The 19,266-nt window shown below is 45.2% G+C and overlaps 1 protein-coding gene across 1 annotated transcript; it reads right to left on the reverse strand.

Annotated features, from left to right (window-relative positions):
* Positions 1–4,956: 4,956 nt before the first annotated feature.
* On the reverse strand, positions 4,957–17,628 carry NPM1 (nucleophosmin 1). The gene is made up of 11 exons (XM_082291190.1): positions 17,492–17,628; positions 16,715–16,794; positions 13,724–13,843; positions 12,859–12,952; positions 12,022–12,125; positions 11,497–11,558; positions 10,982–11,036; positions 9,774–9,863; positions 8,746–8,847; positions 6,289–6,363; positions 4,957–5,302 (listed from the first exon to the last, which is right to left on the reverse strand). The coding sequence occupies exons 1-11, from the start codon at positions 17,553–17,555 to the stop codon at positions 5,264–5,266; spliced, it is 885 nt and encodes a 294-aa protein (XP_082147316.1). The 5' UTR covers positions 17,556–17,628; the 3' UTR covers positions 4,957–5,263.
* Between the last annotated feature and the right edge of the window lie 1,638 nt (positions 17,629–19,266).

The raw sequence follows: 19,266 nt of genomic DNA on the forward strand, positions 1-19,266 counted from the left end.
GAATAAGTTGGAAAGGACTATTTAGAACCATGAAGCTAGAGGGGACAAGTAGAAGCATCTCTCCTAATTCGAGACCCTAAAAATGAAGCCAAGATCCCCCAGTCTCCCTGTCCTTCTGTGCTCTCTGGAGATCACAAGGACTGGCTGGGTGCCCTGCACTATAGTGGTCCCATGACATGTTATTGCCCTTAGCTATAGTTACTTAGTTAAAATCTCTTTTCCACGTAGAAATTTGGAAGGAAAGGCTTGAAAGTATGGGGAAAAGATTTAAGGAACAGGGAAGAATGTCCTGAACACCAAAGGCAGCCTTAGTATTAAATTGAAAGCTTGACTCATTAGCTGTGGTTGTGCACTGCTGTTGGTGTCCTCACACACATTTACACACAGGGAAGAGCACCACTCGCAGAAGTGCCGAGATAACACTCACTGCCTCACAACAGCACAGTAAGGGCTGCTAGAAGCCTTTCATCAAGGACATTCTTGGGAAAGCAGCACAATTACAAGCTTTGGGACAAATGTAAGGAACAGTGGGAAAAGTTTCATGGACAGGCACAGATAAAGGTGGCTGCAGCAGTGAAATGCCAAGTACCTCAACAGCTACAATACACCTTCAACTCTCCCTGCAATTATTACTCATTAAGAAAAACCAAAAACCAATGGAAAACCTAAGGCTTAATTTGAAAACAGGCAAGAGAAACTGTTTTCTCTTAAATACAGTAAGTCAACGGAATTGGATGGGGCTCAGCAGGCTTCAGGCCCCAGCAATTAATTAAGACTGCAGGACCCTTCAAACAAATTGGCCTTCAATTGAAACAAAAACTGTTCCTAGTACCAGCATAAACGAATCACTTGAGGTGAATCAGGTGCATCCACTCTGGGTGGCCTAGTTCTGTTCCCTCCTTTTGCCATTTGCAGTCCAAGTGGGGTGATGGCTGTGCCCTTGTGCTGGACAAGCCTCTGGGCAGCAGCACATGGCTCTGGCACAGCCAGCTCAGTGTGGGTGGGCACTGCCAGAGGTGCCCTGCTGACCATTCCCTCCCAGGGTCGTAACTTTTCCCATTCTCATTTTTGACCCTCGGCCACCTTTCTCCCCCTTTTTTTATTCGTTGCCTTTTCTTGCTTGTTTTCTCCCAGCATCCTTTTCCCATAAAGGCTCTCATGGCTTGGTCAGGGAGAGGTGACAGAAGTGATGGAAGAAGAAAGTTTTTGAAGAAAGTAACAAGAAGAGCAAAAGTCATCTTCATACAACTGGACACAGGCCATACATGTGGCCCCCAGGGCACACAATTAACATTTGATATATTTGATTGATTTACTTGGTGCCTAATTAGGCACTGCTTAAAACCCATTTACGCAAGACAGCCCAAAGGCCAGCCACTGAAGAGCTGACCCAACACAACACAGAACTGTTCCCAGAAGTGTCTATGTAGGCAAACCAGCGAGTAGCCAGCAGGGTGTTCCCAGGGCTACCTGCAAACGGGAGGACAGGTCAGGCCCCTTCAGGCACACCTGCAACTCCAGTATCGCTTCTCCTGCATCCCATCATGCACACTCCGCTCTCCTTGTTCAGATTGAGAACCAGGCTCAGACAAAGCAACCCTTAATAAATACCAGATCACAAAACCTCCAAACCTCACTCAACACAACCAATTGCACTCGCTGCTGCTTGCCAGAACCTACTGCCCACTAGCCAAGGGCAGGGAATAAAGGCGCTGCGCTTCATCCAACGCTGAGCTCCAAACCACCCCATTCTTTCGCAGCTTTTTCTATGACATTTCTAAGTAGGATCCAGTCTTAAATGCCCTTTTGAGAAAACAGCGAGGGCAGTAAGGATCTAGGTGCTGGTTCCACAGAGAGGGAAGGAAAAGCTGAGGGAGTTTGGCTGCTAGTCAGTAATGACACACGCAAAAGAGACAGGACATAGCTTGGGGTATCTGGGTAGGAGCATGAACTTAGCCCCTGAGGGACCGTCTGGGTGGCAAGAAGCCCAGAACCACCACCCATCCTGGCCCTGTTTTCCATTACCTCAGCCCACACACACTCCCACCCTCCTGCCAGCCATGCTCGAGTTGCTTCTCTCCAAAGGCTGCAACAATTGCTGAGCACAGACAAAATCAGAGCCTCGCACTCATCACAGCCCCTGGACTCTGAAATGCCACTTTGGCAGGTTTGCTGGATCACAGGGGCAAACAGAACCCCAGGACAGACCTAAGGTGGCCACAAGCACTTCTGAGCAGCCCCAGGAATAAGGCACAGACTGTGAGCTCCTGACAGGATGGGATCCTTCTGTTATCACTTCTTCTGCAATGAGATGCCAAGAGACACCAGAGACTTTGAGACAAAGTAGATCCATATGAAGCAGCTCTGTCTGCAGCCAACCCTGCATGGTCGCACACACCCACTCAGCTGGGTGGCCTTCCCTTTGTCCCATGCAGGGGGACACCAACTACCTGTTCACTGTATGGAATGAAACACTTGCAGAAGGAAATGAAACATGAAAAAAGCCAGGAACAGACAGGTTCTGCAACAGGAAAGGCAGCAGCAGCAGGGGAAATTCACGTACAAAGGAGAGGTGAAGGCACTGCTACCTGGAGAGGCGTTTCACCATCCTCTAAAGGGAAGTTGTTTTCCCATTGTGGCATGAGAAAACACCAATGCATTTGGCTGTGGAGCTCCATGCTCCCAAATCAGCCCTCCTCGAGGACCAGGATCTCACAGAGGCTTAGAACCCTGGATGCAGCTATCAAAACACTACAGCTTTGTTGCCATCATTACCGTGGCAAGAACATGTTTCAACTCTGCAGAAAGTCAAGAGCAGTACTTCAACAACCCACATCTGGTATTTGTCTCTTCAACAGGTATTTTCACATCTGAGCTTTTTTTTACATCAACCTTTGAGGCTCTGTTCAAAGGAAAAGAACTGGCAGCTGCATGTGAATATCCAAGAGGATACAGCTGCATCCAGAGTCATCAGATGGCCAGTCCCTAAAGGAGCCAGGGTTTGGAGACGTGACCAGCACAACAGCAGAGGAAGGCACATGGCCCCACCGCCCGGAGTGGGGCAGTGGGCAGCCACTGACCACCCCTCATGACTCCAAAAACTGGCAGGAAACAGTGGGTGAGCTAACTAGGGCCAAGTGAAGCTATTTTTATGGCATGAGGGTGCCTCAAAGATGCCTCATGATGTTCAACAGCAGCCTGAACTTGACCTACATTATACTGAGCACCAGCGCAGCAATGATTTCCTTTAGAGCTGCCCGTGCAGGCTCCATGCCCCCTGCAATGCTTGTGCAGTGGGGCTGCACCCCAGACTTGCTTTGGTCAGTCACCTACAGACAGACAACACGCTGGCTTTTCTTAAAACTTTAATAATCAGAATATTTTATTGGCTAGAAAGTCTCTTGCTGAAATTACTGTACAATTTTCACTTCTTTCAGCCAAAATTGAGGGCAATTTTGCTTAAATAAGCCTGTCTGTGCCATTAACTCCATTTCACCAGGGAAATCTGCTCTCACTTGTGCATATGACGACATCTATTGACATAACCCCACCAAAACAGGCATTTCAAACCCTTATACTCTGCCATTTCACATGCTGCAATTATACTCAAGCTTAAACGAATCTTTGACACAAGACTTGCACCATTTTTGCTTCTCTATCATGCACTTCACTTGGCTTTGACTTCCCAGAAAGAACTATTTGCCTCTGGAGACTTGCATTGCTTTTCACTGCACCCAGCATCTCAACTATAGGACCTAAGGGTTTTATAGCAGCACTTTAAAAAGTATTTCCAGTGGCAATTTTACAAACCAAATTGTACATCTTACCTACATAACTTGTAAAGAACACCCAGGAAAAGAGACCCCATGCTCAAACAGCACAACCCAGTATGTGCTTACACATCCTGCAAAGCCAACCACTGCAGGACCCAAGTGTGCAAGTCCTTCAAGTGGGGAAAACCTCAACCTAAGGCCTGCTTTACTCTCACTCAGAGGTGTGCTGCTGTGAGCAACACAAGTCAGTTGTGTTAATTCTCAAGCACAGTGAGGATTAAAGCCAAGTTTAATAGTTACCACACAACTGTATAAGTGTTTTCTTAGTATTCTTCCAGTCTCCATCCCTTCACTGCAGTTAATGTACACAAGATGGAACAGTCAAGCACTGGAAGTGACATATTTAAACAGAAGCCTTGAGGAGTCTCATCCTCAAGGCCCAGCGTCCCTGCTTTCCTTCATGTGAAAGCCCCTACACCCTTTTGAGGTTTTTACTTCAAGTGACAATGGCCCAAAATTTTACCTCTGCCTCTTAGCATCACACGTAGGCCATAACCAAGAGCAGAGGACCTGAGAGGACTACCTGCCCACCTAAGATCTTGGATTTGCTGGAGATTAGTCTCAGCATTCCCAGGAACTTATCCACAGGCTCTGATGTTGCTCAGAGAGCTCTCTAGGCACACCCTACAGCATTCAAGCTAATTCTTTTCTCCACAAAACCCTCACAGGAGTCATTATGTGAGGCAACCTCAGACTCTGCAGCTCCTCAGAGGAACAGCACAGCCAGCCAACCCCAAATCAAAAGTACTGCATTTTACAAGCGGAGTCCCGGGCCCCATAAACTCAGGTTAAAGAGAAACCTAAACCAAAGCACAATGAAGCAGGTCAGAAACTGAGATGCAGGAAGGGCTGTTTTAGGCAATTTTATAATTAGTGGTCACTTTCAGACAAGAATAAAGCCCCGCTTGCCACTTAAGTCTTCTCACCAATCATCTGCTCAGTGGCTCCAAAGCTCATGGAACTGAGTTGTTTTCAAAGTTGACAATGCACGAGGATGGCTTATGTGTACTTGGTAAAGCAGCTACAATACTCAGAGGCAGCTCCTCAGAGAACTTTAAAGCCCCATTATCTCTGGGTTCAGTATGCAGACTCCCCCGATCCATAAAAAAAGAAACAAGAGTACTTTATTAAAATACTAAATTTTATTTTTTCCACATACATTTAGTCTCCCCACCATTTCCATTTGTCTGACCACCACCATGCCTTATCAAAACATTCCATACATACTTAAAATGAAGCTGAGGGTGGAGTCCTGTCTTTAAAAACTAAACAGGCATTTTGGACAACACATTCTTGGCAAGGTAATCTGGATGACATTTATCAGACACAGGAGGGAAAGCTCTTTCAGCATTTGTAAAAAGAACAGCCAAATAATGGTTACAGAAATAAGACTGCAGATTTTAATGAACTGTTAAAATTGTTTTCTTTTCTTACAGAGTCTGTCTCCACTGCCAGAGAGCTTGAATGACCTGGAAGTGTACACAAAAAGTTAGATATTGAAATCAATTTTTCAAATTATTTTTGAAATTATTTCATAGAGTTTACTATCCCCACTTTCTCCATAAAAATTGACATTAAATTATAACAAAAAATGCATTCCTTTCAGAGAAAATCAAGTTGAAAGCATGACATTGGGTCCTTCTGCTAGAAGACTGTTACTCACAGCAGGTCACAGCAGTAAGAACTCAGTGAAGGTGAGCGAGAGGATGGGTGTGGACCAGCTAGGCAAATATTGGCTGAACTCTGCCTACCCTGGCTAATGCCACAGCAGCTCCAGTGGCTGAGGCTGACTGCTTTTCAACATTCCTTTAAGAACGTATCAATTTGTCCATCAGACAAGTCTACTCTGAACCACTGAGGGAAGCAGGAAAGCACAAGGAATTCTGTCACTGGAAAAAAATTAACTTAAAGGAATTTTGATAGGGAAATCTAAGACACATTTTCAGCCTAGGCTGTGTTAAGCAATAACTAGTTCAGAAACTTGCTTCCTGATACCACCTTTTGGCTTGCGCTCTTTCAAGAGCTCAGTTGATTTTGGGAGAGAATGTAGCAAGAATGCCATAATCTCCATCACAAAACAGCTCCCCCTCCCAGACACCCTCCCCAACAAAGGGCTGAACAGCAGACTGGCCTAGGTGGCCAAATTCAGCAGCAAGGAAAACCACAGCTCATTTCCTTAGCCAATACGGTGCCAAAAGGAAAATTCTGTGGGTTTAGTAAGCAAGAGATGATTTACCAACCATATAAAAGCTGGAAAAATGTAATAAAATATTAGCTTTCCCATCTTAGCCAACTAAACCCTTAAAACCATTCCCATTTATTTAATCTGAAGTATTGTTTGTGGTTTGTAACTCTTTGAAACAGTCCAAAGCTTATAAAGATTAAGTAGAAAAGAATCCCTAAGTCAGGTCATAAAAGCTTTTGGACTTTATCAAGCTCTGATGAATTCTGTTACCTTCTGGTCCTCCGTCCTGAAGCAATTCTTAACGTAGTTGGCAAATTTGGGCTCCAGCTTTGGAAGGGTAGTACCCTATATAGAAAAAAAGCAAGCTTTAGGGTCTGCAGATCATTTAACATTTCCAATAAATAACCAACACATGTGGAATTTGAACTCACCTTGCAACTTCCCACACTAATCTGCTTTAAACCATTTTAGAAAGTTTGCTTCTCTACCATACCCAGATATTTCTCACAGGAGTGGCTACACACTGAATTGCTGTCCAAGACTCTTTGCTGATGTTGAAGAGCACAACAGCAAACATTCACCACTTAAATAACTTTGGCTGTAGCCAATAGCCCATGCTATACAGATAAACTAGAACTAATTCTGTATTAATGGACTCTTACTACAGCATGCAACCTGAGATTACCCTTCAAAGGTAGGTTTTCAACTTCAGCTCTCTAAAGCAAAACAAGAACTGACCTCCCACCTATCCTTTAAAACTCACTAATACACTACTCATTAGTACACCACTTCTATTTATTTAAAGAACTGTTCTAGAAACATTTCCTTGTAATGCCTGGAATCGTCTTTGCACATGCTCAGTGTGCAAGGCAGATTCAGGTACAGTTCATAGATACAGGTTTACCACCATGGCTCCCAGTATCTCCAGGGAAGATACTACAGCATGCTATTTTAGGAGACACCGATTTCCTTCCACATGTCCCAAGAGAAATACTTTCCAATTTTCAGGTGTATCAGTTGAAATATCCCATGCCAACGAGGACAGCACAATGAGCTGCTACTCAACACATTGCACAAGGCAGCAATTTCTGTTCAAAGGAAACAGCAACATGAGGAATATTTCAAACTGCAATACTGCAACCAGAAAACTTGGATTTGGCCACTGTCTCACCTCATACTTTTCTATTAGCTTCCTGACACCTACTGAATACAAGAGTTCTGCTCTAAATCCAGTGATTTTTAAAAATCTGTTAACTTGCTGGCTGCCAGCTGGAGTCCTGAGTATACAGAATGCAGACACCCCTTCCCTTACTAAGGGATGCTCCAGTGCCATCTTGAAAAAACATTCAATTAAGCTCCCTGCTACAGTGCTTAGACAGCATCCCAGCAAAAACTCTTCAGCACCAGATAATGTATTTTAAAGCTCTTTTTGCCAGTTATCTGCTCTGCATGCTTCCCTCTGCAGGGACATGTCTACTGTGAGCAGCTCAGCCACTTGTGCTTGCACTGCAGAAACACCACTAATCATGGCTCCTCTGAGTCATTTTGTAACACCACAGCAGCATCCAGGGGTTATTGTGACCCACTAGAATGGTTCAATCCATCATGTCAGGCTCATAGTCCAGGGCTGTGCATTTCCATCCTCATCACAGCCTGTCACTGCTCACTCCGCATCCACCTCGTATTTAAACACTTCCCATCCTGCTCTGCATTCCTGGAACAAAGTAGCCTCAAAACACTAATCATCTAAGCAGAAGATGATCCTAATTCTTTAGGCAACCTTTGTTTGACTTTGTATGGGGTTAAAAAGGGTACTTTGAACCAAAAAACCCCATCAGCAAACCAACCATTTTTTCCTAGCACCCTTATCAGCACTTCTGAGCCAGCCAAGTACAAGCAGTCAGGTCCTCGCTCCCACCTGCTACGAGCACAGGGGTACTCAGAACACACCCCTTGCTTGCACATGCACTACCACCCCAGGCTAAGGAGGAAAAGAATCACCTGCTACACCCAACCAACCCAGAACTGAGTTTTCTATTTTAAACTTTAATAGCAGCTAAGAATACTACTCACAAGTGTGACCACCAAGTGCTAGTCATAGCTGGTAACAACCAGAACACGTGACTGCCCTGCCACCTTTAAAGGGTGAAGCATCCACTGAAGGGAGACTCAACCCCATATCCCTCCAGAAAGCAAATGCTTTCAGGTCCTTAGCAAAGTATCAGCTCCTATCACAAGCACCTATCTCCCTCTTCTGGAAGCTACCGAGCCTTACAAGCACCAGGAAACTGTTTCAAGACCAAGGCATTCCAAGCATGTGAGGAACTCACTGCACTTGACTTTAGTAACCTAAAATGTGTATCTAACACTAGTTAAGTCATCTTTAGAACAAACATCACCTAACGTTTTTTGTGTTTGTTTTTTGTTGTTTGTTTTGGTGTGTGTTTTTTTTTTTTTTTTTTTATGGTGACACTTCACTAAGAAATACCAAATTGCCAATCAGCACTACTGGAGGAATACAGAAACAAAGTGGGTTTGTTTCTCATGAGTACAGAGGCATTTTTTTCCCCAAATGTATTTTCATTTCTCTAAGCTTCAACATCAACACATGCTGATGATAACAGCACAGCAGTCAGCAACATCGTAACAATTTCTTAAAACATCCAATTCTTCTCATCTGCAGAACTGTAAAAACAAGGCTGAGAAACCCCAATTCCAAAAACTCACCTTATCTACAGATGCTTGCATTTTTGCTTTTATCTCCTCTAGCGACAGAGGGACTTTTGGTGTTTTTGGAGTTAGAGTTTTATCCTTCTTGGAATCTGGAGTCTGAAAATTATTCATTTCATTAGTAACTTGCACATGAAGCTACTCAGAATATAAGATAAATTTTGTAAAAACAAGGTTACAGTAGATTAGAACCTACTGTAGATATTATATGGAACAGAAGAACAAGTTATCACATTGACAGTCCACATAGTTTTCAAAAAGTCACAAAACCTAAATTTGTGCTTCCCACACATTCCTCAGAAGCATGAAAAAGAACAATTTTAAGTCTGGAGTTATTATGGTTAGCATAGCTGGTATCTTATGCTTCTGGGCAGGTGCTTCCACAGCCCTTTCTCACAACAGAAATGAAACCAAAAATAGCCAGAATATTTAGTGATTCAGAGTTCACTCCACATCTGCAGCCAGATTAGGTCATGCTTTAGAAGGCACGCCTGCACTGCTTTTTGGATGCTATCCTGCCATGTACCCCATGCTCATTTCTGAATGAACCTTCCTGGCATCATGTCTGAGTACATGCAGCAAGGAAAAGCTGCACAAGGAAGCAGGACACGGTTACACAGCACTGAACAAGAAAACTGTCAGTCCTGAAGTGGGGCAGTGCCATGAGAGCCCCTTAGCAGCAGCAGCCTCCAACTGTTCCCTGGTGGAAACACACTTGGCAGTCACCCTCTTGTACAAGGTGCTGCACAAAAACAATAGATTTAGTGTTTCAAACCAAAGACTTACCAATATTCCCAAAGGACAGTATATCTGATTTCAAATCTTGGCTGTCATAGGTATATACTGATCACTGAAGAGTTTCACAGAGAACATGAAGCAGTGAACAGTATCCTCAACATGCTTTATATTAAGATTAAAAAACTTCACTTAAATGTTAGTATGCTGTTTGAAGTTACCATTAGGCAAGAAACACTAAAATTCCACACTAGAATAAACCTTTGTTTTTCTCAGTTGTTTTCACTCACTTTTGATTTAGATGCTGGTGTAGATGGCTTAGAGTCTTTTCCATTTTGCTTTGCTTTCTGCATATTTTTTCCTGCAACCTCACGAACAGGCTGAAAAGCAAGCACACAAGTTCATCTGTCAAATGAGCTGCAAGTAAACTCAAGATAGCACATTACAGGAACCCAAAGGAAAACCTGGCAGTGCAGCACAGTAACATACCCAAGAACAAGTTCTGTTATGATACTGTACAACTGTGTGGGACTCCCACTGTATTTTCCTTAAATATATCACCTTTCCTTATATATTAACATGCAGTCCTTGGGGGGCAGATATTGCTTTAAGATTAATTCCTGGTGGCACTGCAGTTCCATGACCTCATTCAGTGCTACTTTTCTTCTGTAACACAACCCTTACCTCATTTGCCATTTTATCCAGAAATATTGTCTGGGATGCGCATGGGACATGACACCACACAAACATTTAAGATACGGAGTCTTAACATTCCTATATAAATCAAGGGACCATTTTGTTCAGGCACCCTGGATTATATCAGACAGCAAGAATCTGCAGTTCAGACTGTCTGTCTTTACCAGGCCATTGTGCACTATCACCTATAGAAACTCAGTAGGGACAGAGCAGCACACGGTGAAGTAAAACATTAAATATTTGTTTTTAAACTGTAGATATGAGCACAAAAACTCAAGCCAAGGTACACAAGAAAATGCCTCCCTTCTCCCTGCCCTGCTGTGCGTTGACTGCACCACCAGATGGCACTCGAGGCCTGGCAGAATGGCACATCCAAGCACCTGCCCGCCTGCAGTGAACCCTCTCCAGAGGCTCACTCACTTATAGCATTTTGTATTTAAGGTCGCTAAAAAACCCCTTTCCACAGCATGCAGGACTGAAACTGCAAAGCACAACGCGCTTGGAGCAGGGCTTTGCTTGCTGCCCAACAGCCATCCAGGCCCACACGAGTCTGACAGCTGCGTGCCTGTGCTGATAGAAACCCCATCGCCCCTCTGCAGCCAAGGAAATAAACGTAGACTGGATGGACACACTCTCACATTGAAGTGTTCTCACGTCCTATTACAATTTCTTTACACAGGCTGAGCTAAGTGCAAAAACAAATCCATCCCCCATTCACACATTCCAGACAGCTGTGCTAAAACTCATTGATTTAAGGGACTACCTGCCAGATTACTGTTGTATCCCAGTATTAGCCACTTACTTTCTTTATTGGTGCTTTAATTTCTTCCTCATCATCCTCTAAGTCATCCTCATCACTACAATTAGAAAGAAAGTCACTCACCATAACTCAAGATTCACATTAGGAATTGATCTTCCCCCTCCCTCCCAGTAACATGTTTTATTCATGAAGGACACAAGCAATCTTTCCAAGTTTACCTTATACCTTAACACACAGCTAAGTGCTAGGGCAAGCACTACTTTTAAAGCAGTTACATGCATTCCCTCCTCTTTAATACTGAAGGGATGTATCCTAGGGACTTCCACTACTACTGTTAGGAGTTAATGAGTAACAGGAAGCCAAGCATTATAACCCAGTATGACAGATCTGAATAACATTAATTTAGATAGCATTGCAGAGATAAATAAGGCAAGTATGCTTTTTCCCTAGCCAAGATACAGCAGCTTTTTCACTTAGGATCCAGTTATGTCACACAATTAATATTCTGAAAGTTAACCCTGCATTTCAAAATACATTATCAAAACAAGAATACATACTCATCATCATCATCCTCATCTTCATCATCATCCTCATCATCCTCTGCTAGTTTTGGTTTTTTCTTTAAAAAAGGAAAGTCTGTTAAGTGTTGATACCCTTTTGTGGTAATAAAGAGCAACTGTCAGCTAAAATAATTGTGGCGTAACTACAAGACTATCTTCCATCAATTTAGCTAAAAACCCAGGAAGTCACAGCTGCCAAGTCCAAAGCTCCTGACAAGTTTACTGCATGTGCTCTGAGCATACAAACCTTTCCTTCAGCATCTAAACTCCTGCAGTACACAGTGATGTTTATATCAGAACCTGCAGTTACTGCAGGGGACAGAATTTCCACAGAAGTAGCCATTATATTCATCCTCCAGCAAAACTTTGGGAGCTTTCTGTACTTAGTTACACTTCTGTAATTTAGTACAGAATAATCCCCTTCCACTTATTATAGCAAGCCACCTAACTTACTCCTAGAGGCAGCACTAATACTAAACTAGAAGAAAATGCTGTGAACAAAGTGACTGCAAGTCCATATACCTGTGGTGTTTTAGCTCCTCCTCCACTTGCTGGTCTCTTTGTTGAAGCATTAACAATTTTTGTATCATCTTCCTCCTCATCTGATTCTGGTTCTTCTTCTAATGCTGATAAAACAAAGGCAACGTGTAAAAACCTTACCTTATTAAACAATAGGTAAAGCAAGACTGCCAGTAGGAAACAAAGAGCATCACCCACAACTGAGTAGTGCTGATCTTGCTGAAGTGCTGAACTGATAGTGGGAAGCTTCCCACTAGTGACCTAACCACTGACAAGAAGTTTTCCAGCTGACTGCATGCAGGTACTACCACAGGGAAACCCAAAACAGGTGAACAACCACCACACACAACTGGTTGGAACACTCCTCACACACAACAGACCACAGAAAGTTAAAAATAACATTTTCTCCATTCCTAAGGAGACACATTTAAAAACTAGTAGAGAGAAAGATCAAAGATGATTCTCCAAAGCAGAAGGCTAGTCCTAGGTTAGTTTAGCTAAAAATCAAAACTATTTTACGGGTAGTCTTCTCACACTCAGCTAATAAGCAGAAAGCCAACAGTGGGACACCAACACCCACTTTTAAGGGGAGGAATTACAACTCCAATTGCAAGGTTGATAAATGCCCCTTTATCCATACAAAACAAGTGGCAAGCAAAGGCATGCAAGCACTCCTCTGAACTTCTGCCCTACAGTCACTCCATGCCACCAATGACGTGACTTTAAGATTCAGAGGGTCAGTATCAGCAAAAGCACTTCTGGAGGCACCAGCTACGCATCCCCTGGAGTCCAGCTGGTGCTGCCAGGAGCCCGGACAGAGCAGTGAGCAGCCATACGTACCTACGAGGTGCTGCCCGCTGACGTAAACAGGCCCCGAACCACATTTCAATCTCAACACCACTGGTGGCGTGATCTCAAAGCCGCCTAATGAGACCTGTGGGACAAAGCAGCGTTATTCAGTCGAATATTCCAAGAGAAGTGTACTCCACAGACACTCCATCCAAGTGGAAACAGTAACACCAACAGCTGGAGACTCCATGGCTAACACAGTTACTCCACGTTCCCATTGCCAGGATACTATGTGAGTGTTACAGAGTCAACTCAGGGTCAATAAGCCACCAACAGGGGTTTACTACATTCATGGCTTATCCTCCTTAAAGCTCTCCAAGGCCATACCAATACACATTTGTTTCTACTCCACTTGGCAGCACTGTCAATTTGAACATTATCCGTCCCACCTGCCCCTAGAGTTGTGTAGTTCTACTTGTACATCATCAGCAACTGAGTCAAACTACATTCCAGATAGCAGAAATGACAACAGGGTGCCCTTGGAGCGACAAAGAATAGCAATCACCTGAAGAGCTTGGGACCTTCAGAAAAAACAAATTGCTCTCATCCTGGGTTTAAAGAAAGCAACACAGCTTTAAGATGAATCTGCTTGGATATACTTGTAGATATATACAGATGAAATGTATAATTACTATCACTTTAAAAGAATGTGTAATTTGAACAAGTCAATTATCTCCAGATGACTAAAGTAACTCTACCAGGCACAAGAGATGTTTGCATTTACTACCACCAAAACTGACACTTGTCTGAACACACTGTTCAGTCTCACTAAAATTCAGTTGACCCAAGCCATTTTTATCTTTTTTCTCACTAGACACCAATATTACAGTCGATTTTCCCAAGTTTCTGCACTTACTGTAGGCTGCACTGACATTTTCAGAGATGCCAGTACTACTTTAGTAGGGTTGCCTTCATAGTCCAGTGCTTCTGCTTCTACAACGTGTAATTCGTCTTTGGCTCCAGCTCCTAAAGTAACCTGTGAAGTCAAGAACAAGGGACAGTCTGAGCATCTTCCCCAATATTTTAAAGTCTTCTAAACCCCATTCACTGTTCTGCATCAATGAATGCTGAAATGTGCATTTCTAACTACTAATGATTCAATCACACTCTAGCCCAAGCCAGTACTCTTTCTCAGCAACACTGGAACTTCCAAGGCACACCTCCAGGCATGTTTTGATGACAGTGAAATCAGGTCATTTGCTGCTGGATCACTGCACTGAAACAAGGCAGTGGCAAGTTCAGTCAGCCCTATAGCTAGTCCAAGAAGCACATACACATCTCTTCCACAGAACTTTAGCCTACAGCCTTCCCCTTCCTGCCATCAGCCAATCACTTCCCTTTGTCACACTGTGCACCTTCTGCTTACTCGACATTCACTGAGGAGTCAAGTCTAACACCAGCTCAGCTGAACACTGTGATTTATGCACATGTCTTTTGCTTTAATTAACCATGGACTGAGAACTGCTGTCCCAAGGCATTTCTAAACTCAACTGCCTGGATTCCTTACTCTGAGTATGAGTCTGGCACTTTCTGAAGAGTCAAAACTCATAGCTGCAAGGAGACAAGTGAGTGAAAGACATTGGTCAGGCCTGAAATTCCAGTTCACTGAACCTCTGGCCTCTCAGACAGGACTACATGCCGAAGATGTGAAAATCAAGAATCCCTTGTACTACAGCTATTCCCAACAGCAGAGCACAAGGCTCTGTGTTCCCTTTCCTAAAGCCCATACAACAAAAGCCTCCCAACCCCCACAGGAGACATGGGTGTTAATACTTCAGGCAGATGCATACAACTCAAGTTTCCCTTCTCCAAGAGTTGAGCTTTAAGGAGGCTATAATGATTCAGACTTAGATGTATCAGACTGAAGGCTGGGAAACAGAATATTGGACTCACTACTTCTGGCAGATTTTTATTAGGAATTTAAAGAGGTGAAATTGCAGCTCTGATCTCGCCTTTTAAATGTGTTGTCAACAACACTGACTTGTTCAGCTAGTGGGACAAAAATTTTAGAGCATGCCCTCCACCCTCTACTACTCCTGTCATTTGCTCCAGTTCAAGTAATAGTACAGCACTTACTCTTCATTTATTTCCTGTGTTTGGCAAGCATCCATGTATGTGCTTAAATTTCTACACTGAAGGAATGCACACTGAATAAATAGGCAATGAGGCAGTGACCATTCCTGTTCTTAGCTATTACTAGGACATTTTCAGAAACTCACACCACTTTTACCTCCTTCATCCACCCATCCCTTTTCATTTTTATCCCCTTTTCTCCCCATCTTGCTGTACCTCATGCCCAAGTCCATCACCACACTTGTATGTTAACAGGCACTTCTACTCATCTGGGCTTTTATCAAGAGCACAGATCAGTCCTCAGGTATTTGCTACCTTCACACCTTATCTTTCTGTAAGTTCTTCCTATGCTCAACAAGGCATTTTCTGCTTGCAACCACATCCCAGACCTTTTAACTCTTTAGTCTCTCAAACATTTCATAGTTTGTCCTTTGTTATCTTAACCCCATTTCTGCTGTGTATCATCCCTTTTTGTTCTATGAAAAGAGGTTATTAATTCAAGACTTTATCCCCCCCAAAAGCCTAACAACAAAATAGCACTGTGGATCGATCTGCTTCATCCTTCACACAGGGTACAACATCAGAAGAGATGCTACAAGAAATTTTGAAAAAATTAAAAAAATAGAAAAGGAATGTTGGGTAAAATCATACAGTTGAAGTATCACTAATTTTATCTGCATAACAAGCATTCAGATACAAGAACTTGGCATATGGACTTTCCCAAACATACTTTATTGTTATATTCTTCCATCAAAAGAAATTGTAATCAAGAACAAATTACTCATTGTCAGGTCCAGGCTGCACTTTTCATAATACACAAGGATGGAAAACACATCAGTCACATAACTAACACAGAAGTGTTTTAAGTAACACTATGAAGTGTTTAGGGATCATTATTATGCAAGTGACCTCCAGGAAGCAATTCTGCTGTAGGAATTAACCCACAATTAAAAGACTTTCTTACTCCCAGGTATCAAAGTGTCTCTTTGTATCTAAACAAACACAGCAATAAGCAGCAGAGATGCTGTAACTCTTCAGTATCTTGTCTTTGAAGCTGGGGCATATTATTGTTCTGCTACCCAGAACGAAAGCTTTGAAATAGTGTGTCTGACTTGTGTGGCACCAGAAAGCTCCAAAGACACACATAAACACTCTCCAGGAGTCTGTCAGATGAATTATCTGACTGAAAGATGGGGTTTGCCAGTTACATCCTTGGAGAGGGCAAACCAAGGACAAAAATCAAAACATACACCTTTTGCCCTCTTATTTGGATTTACTTATTATCCACTTCTGGGGAAGACCAAGAACTGGAATTATGTTTGGGAACACACTGAAATGGTTTTCAAAATAAAGTTTCTAGTAGTCTACAGAAGTGTGCCTATGTATGAGTCTTGTAAGTCCATCCTTCCCCTGTGCTCCTGTAGCATCTGCACTATTTGCATTAGGGATGCCTGAGTGTACGGTTTGGCCTTTAATTCTATTTAGTACGTATTGATTAACCTACTGTGAGTTGATTTTTAACCTTTTCCAGCCTTGCACTACTTGCTGTCAACAATGAAAAATCCATGGAGAAACGTTTTCAATACAGAAAAGATCTGAAATTACAGTATACACTCCACTGCCAATAAGAGATGCTTATGAACAGATTCACAAAACATTTATCTCTAGAAGAATTAAGACTAGAGAAATAAACGACGCGTTAAAAAACTCACTTCTTGCATCACAGCACACCACTACATTAAAAATGTAAAGTTAAAAACCAAACAGTACTTGCCGTTCTCAGAGACAACTGATGTTCATTTTCTTCATCATCTACTTTAAACTGATACTCCTTATCCGCTTTAAGCTCGCAGCCTGCAAGAAGACAATTCAGTTATACATCTGCTGTTTTATTAAAGACGCAGGTATTTGCTAACCACTTATTTTGCAACTTAGTGCTCCCAGGCCTTGTACCTGCACAGAGAACTAGCGGCACTCTGGGCACGCACGCAGTGAACACGTGGGGTGAGGAAAACCCCAGGCGAGTGCGCGGCCTGCTGCCGACCACGCAGCTCCCCGCGCGGCCCGTTCAAGCCCAGCAGCTTCAAGACCACCCCCGCCCAGCGTCCCTCGCGGTGCCCGGGGCGATACCAGCTCCGCAACGCCCGCGGCGGGCGGCCCGGCCTGTCCCGGAGCGACGGGCGGAAAGGCGCGCGCGGCCGCGAGGCGCTCCACGTGCTCCGCCTCCGCTGGCGCTGCCATGTGCTCCGCGGGCGCTCCCAGCGCGCCGCGTCCTTAGGAACGGCCGGGAGACACCGGGAACAAAGCGCGGGACAAAGCGGGACGGGCCCCGCCACGTGCGGGCCGCGCGCCACGTGGGGAGCGCGCGCGGGAACGGCCGCGGCGCGGGAACGGCCCCGACACAGCCCCCCCTTCCCCTTCCCCTTCGCGGAGGCGCGGCGCTCGGCCGGCACAGGCCGCGGCCCCGCACGGCGCCCGGCCCCGGGGCCTGCGGGGGCGACGGAGCCAGCGGGCCTCGGGAGAGCGTTGCCGCGGGAGCGGCGAGCGTTACCGAAGAGGAAAGTCTGCGGGCGCAGGGGGCCCATGCTCTCCATGTCCATGGCGCTGTCCTCCATCGCGGGGCTGGGGCGCAACGGGCCGGCGGATGCTGCGCTGCGGGCGGACACGCACTAAAGGAAGCCCCGTGCCCGCCCACTCGCTGATATAGCCTCGCGCTCTCGCGAGACCCGCGCGCGGGACACGCCCCCTCGGCCCCCCGTTCCGCTCCTGCGCACGCGCGCACTCGCGCGTGCGGAGGGTGGTCGCGCGCCGGGTCGGGCGGGCCGCCAGGGGGCGCCGCGGGGCCGGGTCCGTGTGAGGGGTCCCGGGCCGCCCCCCGGACCCTCCCGGGCCGGTCCCGCCGCAGCCGCAGCCGGAGCCGCAGCCGGAGCCGCAGCCGCAGCCGCAGCCGGAGCCGCCCCGGGCCGCGGGGAATCGCAGTCCTCCGCTGCACGGCCGCGCAACACGTGGGGCGCAGCGATGGGGGGATCGCAGCCATTCCGCTCCACGGGCGCGCAGCACGTGGAGCGCAGCGATGGGGGCGCGGCCACAGCCCCGGTCCTGGCCCAGGGCTTGCGGCCGCAGCGGCCCGAGCTGCTCCGCTGGCCGGAGAGCTCTGCTGCAGTGGAACGTGCTCTCCTCCCTCTGTCATCTTTGACTAAAATAATAAAGGAACGAAAGCAGCCCCTTTCCTGTGCGTTACCTGTTAGGATGAGCTCCCATCCCGAGCTACTGCTCCCTGTGCCACTGGCTCTGAAGGACGGGGGCAACAACGCTGGGAACCCCCTTTTAAGCTGGTGTGTGATGGGAGCAAACCACTTTTTGATGTAAATTAGCACACGGGGAAATCGGTCACAACAAAATTAAAAGTCACGGGGTTATTTTATAGTTAGAGCTACCAGCCCTGAAAAGACTTGTTTGCCTCAGCAGTGGGAGCCCATCACTGGCCCTGGGCTGGATTCACCATCCCACATTCCAGGCCATTGTGCTCGGGGGCTGATCTGCACAAGTCAGGTCCCTTGTGTGCTAATCTCACACTTAACTGAACTCTTACTCTTCAAAAATAAAAGTATATAGGCTCTTGGTGCTCTTATCTCTCCACTGATTGGAAATGTATAACTTTTAGTCATGTTACCTTCATTCACATTCATAAAGGAGCAACATTAAATGATGTTGCTGCAAATGAAACAATCTGAAGTGAAAAATAACTGACGCAGTGGGAAATGAAACTTACCCCGTCAAAGATTCCCCTTCCTCACCCTTCCACAAAGCCGGCCCCTTTGCAAACATCAAATACAGTTCCACAGAATATATATCCTGCTTAGTTTCGAGTGTAGAGTCTCCTATTTGAAAAATACAATCCACATTTTCAAATCAGAGATTACCTGAGTGATGGTTTCACCAGGATATGATCCTCTACAATCCTATTAACCTTAAAGCAGATTGTCCCCTGAGGCGTTGTCGGGTGGATTGCCACAGGCTGACTAAAATTCAGTAATAGTTAAATTGTGTGTGAAAACAAGATGCAGGAATAAATCAGAGTGTGGCTTAGCATATGAGTGAGGATGGGCAACCAGGGCCACTGTGGGAGCACTCTTTTAGAGTCACCGGGGAATTTTGGCTGGAAGGCACCTCTGGAGGCCACCTGGTCTGGAAGCACCAATGTGGATCACGCTCCATCTCTGCAGCTTGTCTGGGCCAGTTTGCCACAGCAGTGCAGTCACTGACCAGCACTAGTTACAGCTGGCTTGGAGATAATGATATTGGTTAAAATTTGCAGGTTTTTTC

This window comes from Coloeus monedula (genome assembly GCF_965178545.1).
Source record: "Coloeus monedula genome assembly, chromosome: 15".
In the NCBI taxonomy this organism is placed as follows: Eukaryota; Metazoa; Chordata; class Aves; order Passeriformes; family Corvidae; genus Coloeus; species Coloeus monedula.

What these genes read in the sequence shown, in the direction of transcription:
- NPM1 (XM_082291190.1), bottom strand. Translation starts at nt 17,555, where the DNA reads ATGGAGGACAGCGCCATGGACATGGAGAGCATGGGCCCCCTGCGCCCG. An exon ending in GAGGAGCTAAAACACCACAG is followed by an intron (nt 11,559 to 12,021) that starts GTATATGGACTT and finishes CCTTTTTTAAAG; the next exon opens with AAAAAACCAAAACTAGCAGA. An exon ending in TCAGGACGGAGGACCAGAAG is followed by an intron (nt 5,303 to 6,288) that starts GTAACAGAATTC and finishes GTACACTTCCAG; the next exon opens with GTCATTCAAGCTCTCTGGCA.